The sequence below is a fragment of the Hyla sarda genome, chromosome 1 (genome assembly GCF_029499605.1).
Source record: "Hyla sarda isolate aHylSar1 chromosome 1, aHylSar1.hap1, whole genome shotgun sequence".
Lineage (NCBI taxonomy): Eukaryota > Metazoa > Chordata > Amphibia > Anura > Hylidae > Hyla > Hyla sarda.
In genome coordinates, this window is record NC_079189.1 from 610,040,165 (window position 1) to 610,059,937 (window position 19,773).

At 43.3% G+C, this 19,773-nt stretch overlaps 1 protein-coding gene across 3 annotated transcripts in view; it reads right to left on the reverse strand.

The window, feature by feature from the left end:
• Nucleotides 1-2,953: 2,953 nt before the first annotated feature.
• LOC130297538 (zinc finger protein 260-like) overlaps nucleotides 2,954-19,773 on the reverse strand; it is a 29,270-nt gene continuing 12,450 nt past the window's right edge. The window contains exons 1-3 of one of the 3 annotated variants that reach the window (XM_056550119.1): nucleotides 19,638-19,755; nucleotides 15,502-16,333; nucleotides 2,954-6,600 (exon numbers count right to left, since the gene is read on the reverse strand). In XM_056550119.1, coding sequence (XP_056406094.1) covers nucleotides 5,129-6,600; nucleotides 15,502-16,333; nucleotides 19,638-19,661 — 2,328 coding nt within the window. In that variant the 5' untranslated portion in view covers nucleotides 19,662-19,755 and the 3' untranslated portion in view covers nucleotides 2,954-5,128. Of the gene's footprint in view, nucleotides 6,601-15,468; nucleotides 16,334-19,637; nucleotides 19,756-19,773 lie in introns of those variants that run through there. The other 2 variants (XM_056550101.1, XM_056550111.1) reach the window with 2 other exon arrangements.

Sequence of the window (19,773 nt, forward strand, 5' to 3'; positions counted from 1 at the left end):
CTGCATCATTCAGCCACTATATGGTGTCATCATGCTGCCAACACCTCCATGCTGTGTCATTCAGCCACTATATGGTGTCCTCATGCTGCCAACACCTCCACACTGTGCCATTCAGCCACTATATGGTCTCCTCATGCTGCCAACACCTCCACGCTGTGTCATTCAGCCACTATATGGTCTCCTCATGCTGCCAACACCTCCACGCTGTGTCATTCAGCCACTATATGGTCTCCTCATGCTGCCAACACCTCCATGCTGTGTCATTCAGCCACTATATGGTGTCCTCATGCTTCAGCCTCATACAAGCTGTGTCATTCAGCCACTATATAGTGTCCTCATGCTGCCAACACCTTCACTCTGTGTCATTCAGCCACTATATGGTCTCCTCATGCTGCCAACACCTCCATGCTGTGTCATTCAGCCACTATATGGTGTCCTCATGCTGCCAACACCTCCACACTGTGCCATTCAGCCACTATATGGTCTCCTCATGCTGCCAACACCTCCACGCTGTGTCATTCAGCCACTATATGGTCTCCTCATGCTGCCAACACCTCCATGCTGTGTCATTCAGCCACTATATGGTGTCCTCATGCTTCAGCCTCATACAAGCTGTGTCATTCAGCCACTATATAGTGTCCTCATGCTGCCAACACCTTCACTCTGTGTCATTCAGCCACTATATGGTCTCCTCATGCTTCCAACACCTCCACGCTGTGTCATTCAGCCACTATATAGTGTCCTCATGCTTCCAACACCTCCACGCTGTGTCATTCAGCCACTATATGGTTTCCTCATGCTTCCAACACCTCCACGCTGTGTCATTCAGTCACTATATTGTGTCCTCATGCTGCCAACACCTTCACTGTGTCATTCAGCCACTATATGGGGTCCTCATGCTTCAGCCTCATCCAAGCTGTGTCATTCAACCACTACATGGTCTCCTCATGCTGCCAACACCCTCAAGCTGTGTCATTCAGCCACTATATGGTCTCCTCATGCTGCATCATTCAGCCACTATATGGTGTCCTCATGCTGCCAACACCTCCATGCTGTGTCATTCAGCCACTATATGGTGTCCTCATGCTGCCAACACCTCCACGCTGTGTCATTCAGCCACTATATGGTCTCCTCATGCTGCCAACACCTCCACGCTGTGTCATTCAGCCACTATATGGTCTCCTCACACTGATGCCCCCTCCAGGCTCTGTCATTGTGATTCTAAAAGCGATGCCGGTAATCTGCGTGTTATTCTGAATAACAGTATTATTTCACTACCCCAGCACACTCCATATGCGTGTTAGAACACAGCAAAGTGTTCTAGACCCCTAATGAGGCTGTATGTAGGCGCTAGAAATAGCCTTTTTTAATATACATTCGCCGCAAACAAACTTTTTCGGAAAATTCGGCGAATCGGCCGAATCAAATTTTTTAAAAGTTCGCTCATCTCTAGTTGTGATCGCTGCTGGATGAGCTGAAGTTATGTGTATGCAGCAGAGCTGTGTGTGTGTGTGATGTGCGTGGTGCAGAGCTGTGTATGTGTGTGTTATATATGTCTGCAGCAGAGCTGTGTGTAATGTGCATGTAGCTGAGCTGTATGTGTACACAGTAGAGCTGTATATGTGTAATGTACATGTAGCTGAGCTGTATGTGTACACAGTAGAGCTGTATATGTGTAATGTGCATGTAGCTGAGCTGTATGTGTACACAGTAGAGCTGTATATGTGTAATGTGCATGTAGCTGAGCTGTATGTGTACACAGTAGAGCTGTATATGTGTAATGTGCATGTAGCTGAGCTGTATGTGTACACAGTAGAGCTGCATATGTGTAATGTGCATGTAGCTGAGCTGTATGTGTACACAGTAGAGCTGTATATGTGTAATGTGCATGTAGCTGAGCTGTATGTGTACACAGTAGAGCTGTGTGTAATGTACATGTAGCTGTGCTGTATGTGTACACGTAGCTGAGCTGTATGTGTACACAGTAGAGCTGTATATGTGTAATGTGCATGTCGCTGAGCTGTATGCGTACACAGTAGAGCTGTATATGTGTAATGTACATGTAGGCGAGCTGTATGTGTACACAGTAGGGCTGTATATATGTAATGTACATGTAGCTGAGCTGTATGTGTACACAGTAGAGCTGTATATGTGTAGTGTACATGTAGATGAGCTGTATGTGTATACAGTAGAGCTGTATATATGTAATGTGCATGTAGCTGAGCTGTATGTGTACACAGTAGTGCTGTATATGTGTAATGTACATGTAGCTGAGCTGTATGTGTACACAGTAGAGCTGTATATGTGTAGTGTACATGTAGATGAGCTGTATGTGTACACAGTAGAGCTGTATATGTGTAATGTGCATGTAGCTGAGCTGTATGTGTACACAGTAGAGCTGTATATGTGTAATGTACATGTAGCTGAGCTGTATGTGTACACAGTAGAGCTGTATATGTGTAATGTACATGTAGCTGAGCTGTATGTGTACAGTAGAGCTGTATATGTGTAATGTACATGTAGCTGAGCTGTATGTGTACACAGTAGAGCTGTATATGTGTAATGTACATGTAGCTGAGCTGTATGTGTACACAGTAGAGCTGTATATGTGTAATGTACATGTAGCTGTGCTGTATGTGTACACAGTAGAGCTGTATATGTGTAATGTACATGTAGCTGTGCTGTATGTGTACACAGTAGAGCTGTATATGTGTAATGTACATGTAGCTGAGCTGTATGTGTACACAGTAGAGCTGTATATGTGTAATGTACATGTAGCTGAGCTGTATGTGTACACAGTAGAGCTGTATATGTGTAATGTACATGTAGCTGAGCTGTATGTGTACACAGTAGAGCTGTATATGTGTAATATGCATGTAGCTGAGCTGTATGTGTACACAGTAGAGCTGTATATGTGTAATGTACATGTAGCTGAGCTGTATGTGTACATAGTAGAGCTGTATATGTGTAATGTGCATGTAGCTGGGCTGTATGTGTACACAGTAGAGCTGTATATGTGTAATGTACATGTAGCTGAGCTGTCTGTGTACACAACAGAGCTGTAGGGATGTTCCCAATACCTGCCGGCGGGAGTCCCACCGGCAGGTATCATGGAGGTGAGGTAAGCTGCCTGCACTCTCCACTCCCGAGCTATGCAGTGCGCTCAGCAGCTGAGCGTGTCATAGCTGGGACCCGCATTAACCCCTCAAAGTTGATCGCGGTGTCTAAAAGTCCTGAAGTTAACTGCCGGTTAGCTCAGGGATGCTGATTGGGATCACCACATGAAATCGTGGTGTCCCGATCAGCTGTGAGGTCCCTTACCCTGCTCCCTGTGGCCAATCGTAGCTCCTTTACTGCTGCCAGCCATTATTAAAGGAGCGCCGATAACACTGATCAATGCTATGCTATGGCATAGCATTAATGAGTGTATGCAATCTACAGATTGGATGTAATAGTCCCCGATGGGGACTAAAAGAGTAAAAAAATAATAATAAATTGTTAAAAATAATAAATGTGAATTAACCCCTTCCCAATAAAAAAATATTGAATTTCGTTGAAATAAAATTTTAAAAAATATATATATTTTTTTATAATATTTAAAAAGTCCTTTCTCATATAAAAAAAAACTTAAAAAAAAAAAAAAAATTTTCCCATTTAGGGAAGGTCCCCACGGGTGGATACACTGCGTATTTTAAGCTGCGGATCCGCCGCTTAAGAACCGCTACATGGTGCCTTTAGATGTGCCTGCTCAGAGCGGCAATATGCCAAATCCTAGAGACTGACAGGAGTAGACTCTCTTTCCAGGATTGGTCGGTGGAAGTAGCTTATGCTTCCCTTCTCCTCCACTGATCCCAGGTTAAGGCTTCTGACACTGTTCACATAGCAGTCTTTGGGCTTGGACTCCATATTGTATTGTATCGAGGGTTGTAGTTAATGGAGAATATTCAGAGCAAGGTCTTGTTACCAGTGGGGCCCTCAGGGATCTGTACTGGGGCCCATTGTGTAATATTATTATTTGTGATATTACAGAAGGTCTCGGGGGTTCAGTATTGTTCTTTTTGCAGATGATACCAAGATTTGTAACAGGATTAATGTTCCTGGAGGGATACGACAAATGGGAAAGGATTGAGATTATCTAGAGGAATGGTCAGAACTCTGGACACTGATATTTAATGTGGAGAAGTGCAAGATAATGGGGGGTAATAACCCCCGGGCATAATATAGAATATGTGATACAGTCCTGACCTCAGTGTCTGGGGAAAGGGATTTAGGGGTCATTATCTCAGAAGACTTAGGCCGTGGTCACACAATGTAAATTCCTCACATCTGCATGAATTCTATATCCGCATTGGTTCAGTGCAGAATTCTGCAGATGGTAAAAAGATGTTGAATTTGTGTGGAATCTGTGCGGAAATGCTCACATAGATTCTGCATCTTTTCTTCGCAGCTATCCGGGACTCCTGCACTGCTGCGGTACTACAACATCTCTCATCATGGAACAGATCTCATCATGGAACGCCATGTGTTCTTCATCCCTCATGTTGTTATCACACACATTACCCAGGACTGGCAAGCTGAACCTGGAAGTGTTAAAAAATTCTTAGAGTCACTGCAACCACGAAATTGGAGTTAAATCTGGGTTCTGGGCTCGGCTCCCTCATCCCTAGTGGTGAGTTACTGCATTACTTCTTTTACTTGGGATAATTGTCTATAAATGTTCCCCAACACCTATAGGACTTTATATAATGTGTAAAGTTCTTCCATCAGAATAATGTCCTAGAAGCCAGAAGATAGAAGTGATTTTGTGTCTCTAATCTGGTCATGTCCTGGAATTCTTCATCACTGGAATAAGTCCCTTCTCTCTGAGGTGTTTGGGTCTCCAGTAGCAGCTCCCCATGGATTATGCCTGTTGGGTCTTCTCCATGAGGTGCAGTGAATATCACAACCATATATCACACTCTTTTCCTACCATATAAACTATAGTGATGACATCGCTGGATCGGTGACTACGTTCTAAAAGAAAACTTTTATTAACAATTGGGAACAAGTTTGGAGATGCAGTATATGATATATGTATAAATGTCAGATATCCTATGTACATGGTTAATATATAGATATCTTATCTGCATCATTTATTGGCTTCTCTCATGTGAATTCTTAGATGTCTAATAAGTATAGATTTTTGAGAAAAACATTTTCCACATTCTGAACATGAAAATGGCTTCTCTCCCGTGTGACCTTTTTCATGTAAAACAAGCTGTGATCTATGGGAGAAACATTTCCCACATTCTGAACATGAAAATGGCTTTTCTCCTGTGTGAATTCTTTGATGTTTAAGGAGATACAATTTCACAGTAAAAAATTTCCCACATTCTGAACATGAAAATGGCTTTTCTCCTGTGTGAATTCTTTGATGTTTAAGAAGATACAATTTCACAGTAAAAAATTTCCCACATTCTGAACATGAAAATGGCTTTTCTCCTGTGTGAATCCTTTGATGTTCAACAAGATGTCCATTCCGACTAAAACATTTTCCACATTCTGAACATGAAAATGGCTTCTCACCTGTGTGAATCCTTTGATGTTCAACAAGATTTCCATTCCGACTAAAACGTTTTCCACATTCTGAACATGAAAATGGCTTTTCTCCTGTGTGAATTCTTTGATGTTTAACAAGATCTATTTTTTTAATAAAACACTTTCCACATTCTGAACATGAAAATGGCTTCTCACCTGTGTGAATCCTTTGATGGTCAACAAGATTTCCATTCCGACTAAAACGTTTTCCACATTCTGAACATGAAAATGGCTTTTCTCCTGTGTGAATTCTTTGATGTTTAACAAGATCTATTTTTTTATTAAAACATTTTCCACATTCTGAACATGAAAATGGTTTTTCTCCTGTGTGCATTCTTTGATGTTTAACAAGATCTGTTTTCTGGAAAAAACGATTTCCACATTCTGAACATGAAAATGGCTTCTCTCCTGTGTGAATTCTTTGATGTTTAACAAGATCTGTTTTCTGAGTAAAACACCTCCCACATTCTGAACATGAAAATGGCTTCTCACCTGTGTGAATTCTTTGATGTTTAACAAGATCTGTTTTAAAAGTAAAACACTTCCCACATTCTGAACATGAAAATGGCTTCTCACCTGTGTGAGTTCTTTGATGTCTAACAATACTTGATTTCTTTGTAAAACATTTTCCACATTCTGAACATGAAAATGGCTTCTCTCCTGTGTGAATCCTTTGATGTTCAACAAGATTTGAATTCTGTCTAAAACATTTTCCACATTCTGAGCATGAAAATGGCTTATCTCCTGTGTGAGTTCTTTGATGCTTAACAATACTTGATTTCCAAGGAAAACATTTCCCACATTCTGAACATGAAAATCGCTTTTCCTTATTTTGTTTAACAGACTGAGATGAATCTTTAGGTCGGACTTGTATAACAGGATGAGATGAGAGATCTTGGCTGTGAAGGGCTGAGGGTGTATCTGGGATAATGGAATGTTCTTCATATGTATCTTGTGTGATATCATCATCTGCTTTATAATCTGAAGATATAAGATTCTCCTCTGATCTCCTGGTACAAGAATCTGTGAAAAATACAGACATATTTTTAAGCAATAATCTTAACCCCTTAATGACCCAGGACATTTAAATTTTTGCTTTTAAGAGACACATGGGGAGATTTATCAAAACCTGAGTAGAGGAAGAGTGGTGCAGTTCTCCATGGCAACCAGATTGCTTCTTTTATTTTAACCCCTTGCCGCAGAACGCCGGTTTTATACGGCACTGCAGCATAGGAGGGTTATGAAGCAAGCTCAGGAGCGGAGCTCGCATCACACCCGCACAGTCCCGGTTGCTATCTGCAGCCAGAACCCGTGGCTAATGCCGGACATCGCCGTTCCGGCAGATGTCCGGCATTAACTCTATAGACGCGGCGATCAAAGTTGATCGCCGTGTCTAAAAGTGAAAGTAAGAGCTCAGTCGGGCTGATCGGGACATTGTGATAAAATCGCAATGTCCCGATCAGCTAGGACGCAGCAGGAGGGTGCCTTACCAGCCTCCTGCGCGTCTGAATGGCGATTGATTGCTGCAAGCCTGAAATCCAGGCTTGAGCAATCAACCGACAATAACACTGATCAATGCACAGCTATGGCTTTGCAGTGATCTGTGTAAAAGATCGGTGTGTGCAGTGTTATAGCCCCCTATGGGATAACAATGATCAGTGTGTGCAGTGTTATAGGTCCCTATGGGAGCTATAACACTGCAAAAAAAAAGTGAACCAAGAAAGTTAATAAAGATCATTTAACACCTTCCCTAATAAAAGTTTGAATCACCCCCCTTTTCCCATAAAAAGAAAAATAAACTGTGTAAATAAAAATAAACATTTTATGTCCGAACTATAAAAATATATAGTTAATTAAACTGCATGGTCAATGGCGTATGCGCAAAAAAATTCAAAAGTCCAAAATAGCGTATTTTTGGTCACTTTTTATAACAGAAATTTTTTTTATAAAATGCGATCAAAAAGTCAGATCAAAACAAAAATGCTACCGATGAAAAATAAGCCCTCATACCGCCCTGTACATGGAACAATAAAAAAAGTTATAGGGGTCAGAAGATGACAATTTTAAACGTATACATTTTCCTGCATGTAGTTATGATTTTGTTCCGAAGTAATAAAAAAATCAAACCTATATAAGTAGGGGATCATTTTAACCGTATGGACCTACAGAATAAAGAGAAGGTGGCATTTTTTATGAAAAATGCACTGTGTAGAAACAGAAGCCCCCAACATTTCCAAAATGGCGTTTTTTCTTCCATCTTGTTACACAATTTTTTTTTTCTGTTTCGCTGTAGATTTTTGGGTAAAATGACTGATGTCATTACAAAGTAGAATTGGGGGCACCAAAAATAAGCCATCATATGGATTTTTAGGTGCAAAATTGAAAGAGTCATGATTTTTAAAAGGTAAGGAGGAAAAAAACGAAAGTGCAAAAACAGAAACATGCTATGTCCTTAAAGGGTTAAAAGAAAAGTGAAAGAAGCAATGTTATTGGTTGCTATGGACAACTGCACCACTCTTCCTCCATAACTCTTATTTTTTCATCTACAGACTAATATGAGGGCTTGTCCTTTGTGAACCAATTGTACTTTGTATTGACGACTTTCTTTTGAACGTCTTAATTACGCCGTAGTTCCGTTACGCGTAACTCTACCTTAAAGGGGTACTCCGGTGGAAAACTTTTTTTTTTTTTTTTTAAATGAACTGGTGCCAGAAAGTTTTGTAAAGATTTGTAAATTACTTCTATTTAAAAATCTTAATCAGTTAAGTACTTATTAGAAGCTGTATATGTAACAGATGTTTCTATGGTTTCCTTCCATGTAAAAAAATGATTCATTTAGGAGGCCCCTTCCCCATCTGTTTTCCCCCTCTGCTCCTTCCGGTACCTTGGCCCCCACCATCGTGTGAAGACTGAACAAAAGAGACTTGTGAAACAGTTACAGGAAGTGGAGTGCCATGAGGACAAGGCACATTCCTCACGATATTTGCACACTCCCTAAATGCTAGAACATCCCCTAGCAGGGGGAGGGAACTTATGTTAATGAGAACGGTGATATACGCTTGAACGATTTGAAATAAAGCCCAGTGGACAGCACACAGGGAACGCTAAAGCACAATGGCTCTGTCTGAGTTATTTCTCTATGCTTCGGTATATACATTCTGTATACGGATTTGGCCGGGAGTGAGATAGTTACAAGAACGACGAATTAATCCAGAACATATGCTACAGAGGAAATTCTATTATTTTTGAATTTCTTTTTTGTCTTTTCCACAGTGCTCTCTGCTGACACCTCTGTCCATGTCAGGAACTGTCCAGAGCAGCATAGGTTTGCTATTTGGATTTTCTCCTGCTCTGGACAGTTCCTGATACAGACATCAGGTGTCAGCAGAGAGCACTGTGGACAAGACAAAAAAGAAATTCAAAAAGAATAGAATTTCCTCTGTAGCATACAGCTACTAAAAAGTATTGAAAGGATTAAGATCTTAAGATTTAAAGTAGAAGTAATTTACAAATCTGTAACCTTTCGGAAACCAGTTGATTTAAAAAAAATAAATGTTTTCCACCGGAGTACCCCTTTAAATTTCATAAGTCACATGGTCTCAATGGGGTGTGGCTAATCTGCAGTGGGTGGGTGGATAGCAGGGTGGACGGGATTTACTGAAGTAATGCTATGCACCCACCCACTGCAGCATAACCACGCCCCCTGGAGACCATGTGACTCATGGTATATTGTCTCTGGCCGCATGGAATGCTGGGAAAGGTCAGAGACAACAGTAAAATAAAAAGACTTGCACTACAGCACTTCTGGGTGGGGTCCTGTGCATGAAAAACGGACAAAGTGATGCAGGGAGGAAATAGAAGTAAATAACACAGGATTATAACTAGACGTCATGGGATCAAAGGCTGAAGAAAAGTAATCCTGGAATATTCCTTTAAAAAAAAGCGCTATGGGATTTATTTTATACTTAAATAGTGCAGCGGAGGCTATTATTAGAGAACATTGAAGATGTTCTTGTGTATGCCTTGTGCTTACCTGTTTTAGCTGATGTGGCAGGCATGGGTTCTCAGCCGTACCTTATTCCTATTTTAAAACAGAAATGATTTTCTGATACATTTCCCATGAATCCTCTGGCTTTGCAGAGAGGGTGCGGAGTTTCATCACTGCACCTGGTTGTCTACTTAGGTTGTTGGTGCTGGAGTTAATCCAGGTGAACTGATTAGACTCATATATGGGTTGAGCTCAGTTCACATTATGTGCAGTTTTGATGCATTTTCTTTTTCAAAGTGCATTTTTAAAGAAATATTTCCATAATGAGAAAGTGGTTTAACCTAAAATCACAATTGAGGTCTTTTTAGTCTTTAGGATATATTCACATTTCATTTGCATTTTTTTTTACCCTTTTTCTCTCTGCCTTTTGGCCGTAATTTTATGAAATCGCTGTAAAAGTTACAAGTAAATCCCAACATGTTTGCTAAGATTTAAAAAAAAAAAAAAGACATGGCAAAACTGAAAAAATGCCAATGATATGTGAACACAACTATAGGGAGGTGTACAACAAATATATACCCTGATCCCACAGACATAGCAGCAGCAGACAGGAGCAGGGAGGGGAGGTGTGTCACTTCTATACATTCTGATCCTATAGTTACAGCAGAAGCAGTATACAGATAGAGCTGGAAGGGGGAGGGTGTATAACTCTTATACAGTTATGGCCGTAAATGTTGGCACCCCTGAAATTTTTCAAGAAAAATAAGTATTTCTTACAGAAAAGGATTGTAGTAACACATGTTTTGCTATACACATTTATTCCCTTTGTGTGTATTGGAACTAAACCAAAAAAAAGGAGGAAAAAAAGCAAATTGGACATAATGTCACACCAAACTCTAAAAATGGACTGGACAAAATTATTGGCACCCTTAACTTAATATTAGGTTGCACACCCTTTGGAAAAAATAACTTAAATCAGTTATTCCTACAACCATTAATAAGCTTCTTACACCTCTCAGCCGGAATGTTGGACCACTCTTCCTTTGGAAACTGCTCCAGGTCTCTCTTATTGAAAGGCGCCTTTTCCCAACAGCAATTTTAAGATCTCTCGACAGGTTTTCAATGGGATTTAGATCTGGACTCATTGCTGCCACTTCAGAACTCTCCAGCGCTCTGTTACCATCCATTTCTGGGGGCTTTTTGACGTATGTTTGGGGTCATTGTCCTGCTGAAAGACCCAAAATCTCGTACACAAACCCAGCTTTCTGACACTGGGCTGTACAGTGCAACCCAAAATCCCTTGGTAATTCTCAGATTTCATGATGTCTTGTACACATTCAAGGCACCCAGTGCCAGAGGCAGCAAAACAACCCCAAAACATCATTGAACCTCCACCATATGTCACTGTAGGTACTGTGTTCTTTTCTTTGTAGGCCTCATTCCATTTTTCGGTAAACAGTAGAATGATATGCTTTACCAAAAAGCTCTATCTTGGTCTCATCTGTCCACAAGACGTTTTCCCAGAAGGATTTTGGCTTACTCCAGTTCAGTCTGGCAAAATGTAGTCTTGCTTTTTAATGTCTCTGTGTCAGCAGTGGGGTCCTCCTGGGTCTCCTCCATAGCGTTTCATTTAAATGTCGACGGATAGTTAGCACTGACACTGATGCTCCCTGAGCCTGCAGAACAGCTTGAATATCTTTGGAACTTGTTTGGGGCTGCTTATCCACCATCAGGACTATCCTGCGTTGACACCTTTCATCAATTTTTCGCTTCCATCCATGCCCAGGGAGATTAGCTACAGTGCCATGGGTTGTAAACTTCTTGATAATGTTGCGCACTGTGGACAAAGGCAAATCTAGATCTCTGGAGATGGACTTGTAACCTTGAGATTGTTGATATTTTTCCACAATTTTGGTTCTCAAGTCCTCAGACAGTTCTCTTCTCCTCTTTCTGTTGACCATGCTTAGTGTGGCACACACAGACACACAATGCGAAGACTAAGCAAACTTTTCTCCTTTTTATCTGCTTTCAGGTGTTGTGTTTATATTGCCCACACCTGTTACTTGCCCCCAAGTGAGTTTAAAGGAGCATCAAATGCTTGAAATAATCTTATTTTCCACAATTTTGAAAGGGTGCCAATAATTTTGTCCAGACCATTTTGGAGTTTGGTTTGACATTATGTCCAATTTGCTTTTTTTCCCCTTCCTTTTTGGTTTAGTTCCAATACACACAAAAGGAATAAACATGTGTATAGCAAAACATGTGTTACTGAAATCCTTTTCTGTGAGAAATACTTCATTTTCTAGAAAAATGTCAGGGGTGCCAACATTTACGGCCATGGCTGTATATCCTGATCCCATAGAGATAGCAGCAGAAGTACACAGATAGAGCTGGAAGGGAGCTTTATAAATCCCATAGACATAGTAGCAACAGTATACAGATAGAGCTGGGAGGGGAGGGTTCTGGGAGCTAGCCGGAGAGATCTTCTATGTGATGATGTCATCCTGAAGTTCACAGGAAATTAGCTGATCTAGGACTGACCACTACCTCTGACATATTAAGCAATGTAATTTTCTGTGGGTCAGGCTAGTGATTACATGACTCAGTTACAGTAATGAAACACATGGATCCAGCTGTGCTGGAATGAAACTGTTACACCGAGCGCTCCGGGTCCCTGCTCCTCCCCGGAGCGCTCACGGCGTCTCTCTCCCTGCAGCGCCCCGGTCAGACCCGCTGACCGGGAGCGCTGCACTGACATTGCCGGCGGGGATGCGATTCGCACAGCGGGACGCGCCCGCTCGCGAATCGCATCCCAAGTCACTTACCCGTCCTGGTCCCCGGCTGTCATGTGCTGGCGCGCGCGGCTCCGCTCTCTAGGGCGCGCGCGCGCCAGCTCTCTGAGACTTAAAGGGCCAGTGCACCAATGATTGGTGCCTGGCCCAATTAGCTTAATTGGCTTCCACCTGCTCCCTGGCTATATCTGCTCACTGCCCCTGCACTCCCTTGCCGGATCTTGTTGCCTTGTGCGAGTGAAAGCGTTTAGTGTTGTCCAAAGCCTGTGTTACCTGAACTCCTGCTATCCATCTTGACTACGAACCTTGCCGCCTGCCCCGACCTTCTGCTACGTCTGACCTTGCCTCTGCCTAGTCCTTCTGTCCCACGCCTTCTCAGCAGTCAGCGAGGTTGAGCCGTTGCTAGTGGATACGACCTGGTTGCTACTGCCGCAGCAAGACCATCCCGCTTTGCGGCGGGCTCTGGTGAACACCAGTAGCCTCTTAGAACCGGTCCACCAGCACGGTCCACGCCAATCCCTCGCTGACACAGAGGATCCACTACCTGTAAGCCGAATCGTGACAGAAACACATTATGCTGCAGAGCTAGTAATGGTGAGTGAGCACAATATGGGGTAAGAAAAAAAAAAAAAGACACCTAGAGTGCTACGCTCCTCCACCCTTCTGACCATCTTCACCCCAAGCACAGCGCCCCCTCCCCATTGAGTTGCAGCCCGTCCCCATGGTAGAGCCTGTATCCGACAGAGAAGTCGGCCCAGTTCTCCATGAACCCAAACCCCTCCTTCCTACACCAGCTTCTGAGCCACTTGTTTACCTCCCTAAGGGTGTATTCACACCACGTTTTTGCAACATAGTTCCCATATACGTTTTCCATATGAAAACTGCATGGAACCGTATTGAAAACCATATGCATTGACTCTCCATTGAAAACCATATGCCAAACTATGCATCCGGTTGCATCCGTTTTGCGTCTTGTACGGTTTTGTCCATTTTTTTCCCGTAATCAAACCGTAGCCTACCACAGTTTTTGGTCCGGGTGAAAAAACGTATTGAACCGTATATGATTTTTAATTTTTTTTTTTTACATTGGAGTCAATGGGAACAGTACAGAACCGTATGTGTATATAATAAGTTTGTTAAGTCCGGTTTTGAGGAATCCATTTTTCATCAAAAACCTGATACAGGAACTGTATTGCAAAAACGTGGTCTGAATGCACCCTAATCTCCCGCTGCCTCTCTGGTGTGGCTCGTGGTACAGGTAATATTTCGGAGAATATTACCTTGGAGGTCCTCTCCTTCAGCTTGCGGCCTAAATCCCTGAAATCATTTTTAAGGACACTCCACCTACCTCTTACTTTGTCATTAATGCCAATGTGTACCATGACTGCTGGGTCTTCTCCAGCCCCTCCCAGCAACAGGTCAACCCGATCCGCAATGTGCCGAACTCGAGCGCCAGGAAGACAACACACTGTTAGGTCATCCTGGTCTTTGTGACAGATCGCCCTGTCTGTCCCCCTAATAATAGAGTCCCCCACTACCAGTACCTGTCTGGCCTGCCATGCACTCCTCCTTCCATCCTTACTGGAGCAGACACCCCCCTGGTGGTCAGAGGCAGTATCTTGCTGCAGCATCGCTAACTCAGAACTAACATCCCCTCATCTGCCAACCGGGCAAACTTGTTGGGGTGTAAGATCAGGACTAGCCTCCCTGACACTTCTCCCTCTACACCGTTTTCTAACTATAACCCAGCTAGCTGCCTGACTGTCCTGCACCTCCATCCCACTATCCTCCCCACCTCTACCCCACAGAGTGCCCGCTCAGTACCCAGCAGACTCCTCTCCATGTTGTCAATACATCTCAGTCTTACCAGATGCTCCTCTAGATCCAGGATCTGGGCTTCCAAATGAACAACCCGCACAACAATATGCACCCTCCAACTGCTGTTCAAGGATTGTATACACTGACCAAGATGTACACTGGATAGCATTGTCAACATGGAGTCAGTGTGGGGGCACAGAATAAGTAGGGGCACAGGAGGGGTATCATATAAGTGTGGGGCACAGAAGGGGTAAAAAAAATCAGTGTGGGGTACAGAAGGGGTAAAAAAAATCAGTGTGGGGTACAGAATAATAATCACTCAGGTTGCTCCCTGTCCCCATTGGGGATCACAATCTAAATTCCTAATTCACCTATCAGTATGTCTTTGGAGTGTGGGAGGAAATCCACGTAAACAAGAGGAGAACATACAAACTCCTTGTAGATGTTGGTCTTGGTAGCATACTAGCTGTACACTAGGGCTCTGCAGACCATATAAGTGATTACAGATAAATCCAGTGACTCTTTTCTATCTGGCCCAGACAGCCATGAAGACTTTTCCTGGTCAAATCTTGTCTCTGCAGAATCTGCTGACAAAAATGTTGTGTTCCTTTATCCAGCACAATCCCCACCACTTTACATATCTGTATTGCCCCACACAGTAATAGTTCCCACTTTGAGCACCAATATAGTAGTTAGGTCCCTTCTGTGCTCCCATACTGCCCCCAGTATTATGCCTCAATACTGCCACATATAGTACTTAGTCCCCTCGGTGCCCCCATAAAGTAGTTGGCCCCCATATAGTAGTAGCCCAATGAAAAAAACAAAATACCTTTCTCTAATAATTTTTCCGCAGCTATCGGTGCTCTGCTCCCCGCGGCTCCAACTCTCTGAGCTCCCTATACAGACAGCGCCATACAGAGATGCTGCCCACACCGGAAGTCATGGCTGCAGAGACAGGACGGAGCCGCCAGTGTAACACATACACAATCGATAGCCACGCTTGTTGGGGGATCAGGGACATGTGTCCCCTGCAGACCAGGTCACAGTCACACCCCCTTTCCACTGCGATCCTTACATCCAGCACATAGGTATATTTCATGTCTATATTCCAGCTGTATTCTGCATCCATATTATAAATGTGTTATCTCCCATAACTGAGTCACAGGTTTGGCTAAATGGAGGAACATACAGCAGAAAAGAGACAGGACACAAAGCTTAAAAAATTCCACAAAACATTGTTGCTGCCGCTCACTGAGTAGATTCTGTTCCCTGCATTTAGTGGTTACTACTCACCTGGACGGTTACCTGTAGGAATGTTTAACTTACACTGCTCATCACCACTCACATCTTTCTCCTCTTCTTCCTTTTTGTCTGCAGCATTAATATAGATTGGATCTTTTCCTCTAGGAATGTCCTCCTTATACTGCTCATCGCCGTTCACATCTGTATTTTCTTCTTCCTTTATACTGTTAGCATTAATATAGATCAGATCTTTACCTGTAGAAATGTCCTCCTTATACTGCTCATCGCCGCTCACATCTGTATTTTCTTCTTCCTTTATATTGTTAGCATTAATATAGATTGGATCTTTTCCTGTAGAAATGTCCTCCTTATACTGCTCATCACCGCTCCCATCTGTTTTTTTTTCTTCCTTTATGTCTGTAGCATTAATATAGATTGGATCTTTCCCTGTAGGAATGTCTGCCATATACTGATCATCACCGCTCACATCTGTCTCTTCTTCTTCCTTTATGTCTGCAGCGTTAATATAGACCAGATCTTTTCCTGTAGGAATGTCCTCCATATACTGCTCATCACCGCTCACATCTGTATTTTCTTCTTCCTTTATATCTTTAGCATTAATAAAGATCAGATCTTTTCCTGTAGGAATGTCCTCCTTATACTTCTCATCACCGCTCACATCTGTCTCTTCTTCTTCTTCTTCCTTTATGTCTGCAGCTTTAATATAGATTGGATCTTTCCCTGTAGGCATGTCCTCCATATACTGATCATCACCGCTCACATCTGTCTCTTCTCCTTCCTTTATGTCTGCAGCGTTAATATAGATCAGATCTTTTCCTGTAGGAATGTTCTCCTTATACTGCTCATCACCGCTCCAATCTGTCTTTGGAACATTAATATTGTTCATATCTTCTCCCTGAATGATAAATGTGGAAGAAATATTGTAAATGTCATTCGACAGTAAAAGTCATGTTGAATGTTTTATATGAGCAGAAAAGATCATTAATTATCACACAGACCAAAAATAACAAAAGGAGTTATCTGAGCCCCATTAATACAATGTTCCCCCATGTTTATAAATAGGGAAGGTTACATTAAAGGATGGAGCGGCCAGTGTGACACATACACAATCAAAAGCCATGCTCATTCGGGGATCAGGGACTTGCGGGCCAGGTCACAGTCACACCCCCTTTCTACCGCGATCCTTACGTTCTGCACATAGGTATATTCCTGCCCATATTACACCTGTATTCTGTATCTATATTATAATTCTGTTATCTTCCATAACTGACTGGTCTCCGGTTTGGCTATAGGAGGAACATGCAGCAGAAAAGAACGACAGGACACAGAACTTAAAGAATTCTACTAAACATTGTAAGTAGAAAAGATCACTCAAAATGTTGAAATCTGACTGGAAATAGAGATGGTGCCATAAGGGATATCCTGCAGGATTCTGACAATCAAACTTACGTGTTAATATATTCCATACAGATTTTAGAGGCCATGGGAGGCCACAAATCTTCACCTGTTTGGAGCCCAACCTGGAGGATGCCTCTTGTGTACGCTAGTCCTGATGAGGAAGAAGGGGCTACACCGCAACAATTCTTCAGGTTAGGGTTAGGAGACAATGGCGCAGTAAATTATTCATAGTTTCTAACGTCCATGTTAAGGAAATCCCCCCGGAGATGATCTATTTCACACTCAGAGACCAGTGCCATCCTCCCCGGCTATCTAAGGTAATTCAGAGAGGTGGTTTGACCAAGGATCCAGTCGTGATTCTGCTGAAAGCCAAGTTGGATGATAAAGTTCTGCCCTATTGTGTCCACCTTCTCCATGGGAAGAGAAAGAGGATCTGGAACATTCAGGCCTTAGGAAGAAGGTGGCTGAGTTAGCGCTCTTGTGCAAACCATTGATGAAGGCCGATCCATCTCCTGGAAGTGGGGGACAATGCAGAAAGGACCAAAGGATGTTGTTTCAGATGGATTAATCTCCTTGAGGTGACTGCTTTAAATGCAGAAAATCAGGGCATTTTCAGTGGGGTTGCCCACAAATTCATTGGCAGTAGATGTGGAGGTGCTGGCTACCGAACTTGAGGAGACCAAATCATCAGGCCTTACAAGCGAAGAAAAAATAGACCTACACACAAATTATCTGTAGGGGCCCAGATTAACCCCAAACTCTTCATACACTTGCAAGTGGAAGGAATTCATGCTTCAGCTTTGCTAGATACAGGATCCCAAGTCACTATCATTTATAAAGATTTCTATAATCGTCATTTGAAACACATTCCGAGAAACCTGCAGGAGAGCTTCAGTTATGGGGAATGGGATCTCAAGCTCAACCTCTGAAGGGATGAATAAGAGCGACTATAATCATTCCCCAGCTAAACACCATCCTACCTGACAGAAGTGGGAGATGTATTGTTACCTCTGCTGATAGAGGACAGCCCTGCTCTAGAAAAAGAGTGCAATCTACTAGCCCTAGAAACAAAACGAGGGTCATGCCACTATTCAGGAAAAGAACCTGTATTTATGAAGCCTGGTGAGACCAACACTCTACGAACCATAGCCTCCATGCACCATGAAATGTTGGGGGGAACCGGACAATGCCTTATTGAAGCACTGGTAGATTTTGACTTGGAAGATTCTCCTCTACCACAGCAGTGGAAAGCCAGCCTTCATTCTCAACTAGCTACTGGAGAGAAAGTTTTCTCCAGAGAAGAAATTGATATGGTGCATTCTAAAAGTGCCACTAATGCAATAAGACTTTCTGCCCCTGCCCCTTTCAGAGAAAGATCAAGAAGAATATGTCCTCGAGATGTGGAAGATGTCCGGGACAACAGATGGAAGGAGCCGACATCATCCAAGAATCTAGAAGTCCTTATGCCTCACCCATCATGGTAGTGAGGAAAAAGAATGGTGCGGTCCAGCTATGTGTGGACTACAAGAGGACTGTGCTAGATCAGTACACACTGCCACAGATAGAGGATCTGCTGAACGTCCTCTCAGGCAGCCAGTAGTGTGCTTGACCTGAGGTCTGGGTATTATCAGGTACTCATGAAGGAAGAGGATAAGGAGAAGACCTTCTTCATCTGTCCCTTGGGATTCTACCAGTTTACCAGAATACCGAAAGGAGGCACCGGAGCTCCTGCTACGTTTAAAGGGGTACTCCGGCGCTAAGACATCTTATCCCCTATACAAATGATAAGGGATAAGATGCCTGATCGCGGGGGTCCCGCCGCTGGGGACCGCCGTGATCTTTCACGCAGCACCCCGTTACCATCAGCCCCCGGAGCATGTTCGCTCCGGGTCTGATGACTGCCGATCACGGGGCCGGAATATTGTGATGTCACGGCTCTGCCCTCTCAATGCAAGCCTATGGAAGGAGGCGTGACAGCTGTTCCTGGCTAGGTGGCAGAGTCCCTACGAGGTGATTGAAAAGCTAGGGGAAGTGAGGTACAGGGTACTCCAGCCTAGGCGAGGAAGCCGGAGCATGTGTACCATGTAAATCTGCCTGCCCTGACGTAGCAGAAGGTCAGGGCAGGCAGCAAGAATCGAAGTCAGGGGTGACGGCAGAGCGTCTGGAACACTGGCTTGGGACATACAAGGAACGCTTTCACTGGCACAAGGGCAACAAGATCCGGCAATGCTGGGAAGGGGAAGTGAGTTTAAATAGAGAGGGCACAGGTGTGAGCACTAATTGAGCCTGGCCCTTTAAATCGCAGAGAGCCGGCGTGCGCGCGCGCCCTAGGGAGCAGGGCCGCGCGCGCCGGGACTGAGCCGTCGGGGAACAGGACAGGTAAGGAGACTGGGATGCGAGCCGCGAGCGGGCGCGTCCCGCTATGCGGGTCGCATCCCCGCCGGTGACATTAATGCAGCGCTCCCGGTCAGCGGGTCTGACCGGGGCGCTGCGAGAAGATGAACGCCGTGAGCGCTCCGGGGAGGAGCGGGGACCCGGAGCGCTCGGCGTAACACACACACATATATAAACACACACATTTATATACAAACACACACATATATATATACACACACATTATATATATATATATATATATATATATATATACACACATATATATATATATATATATATATATATACATATATATACACATATATATATATATATATATATATATATATATATATATATATATATATATATACACACACACATATATACAGTATAGACCAAAAGTTTGGAAGTCCAAGAGTCACCTCTGCTGCGGAGGATAAGTTCATCCGAGTCACAAGCTTCAGAAATCGCAGGTTATCAGCAGCTCAGATTAGAGACCAGGTCAATGCTGCACAGAGTTCTAGCAGCAGACACATCTCTAGAACAACTGTTAAGAGG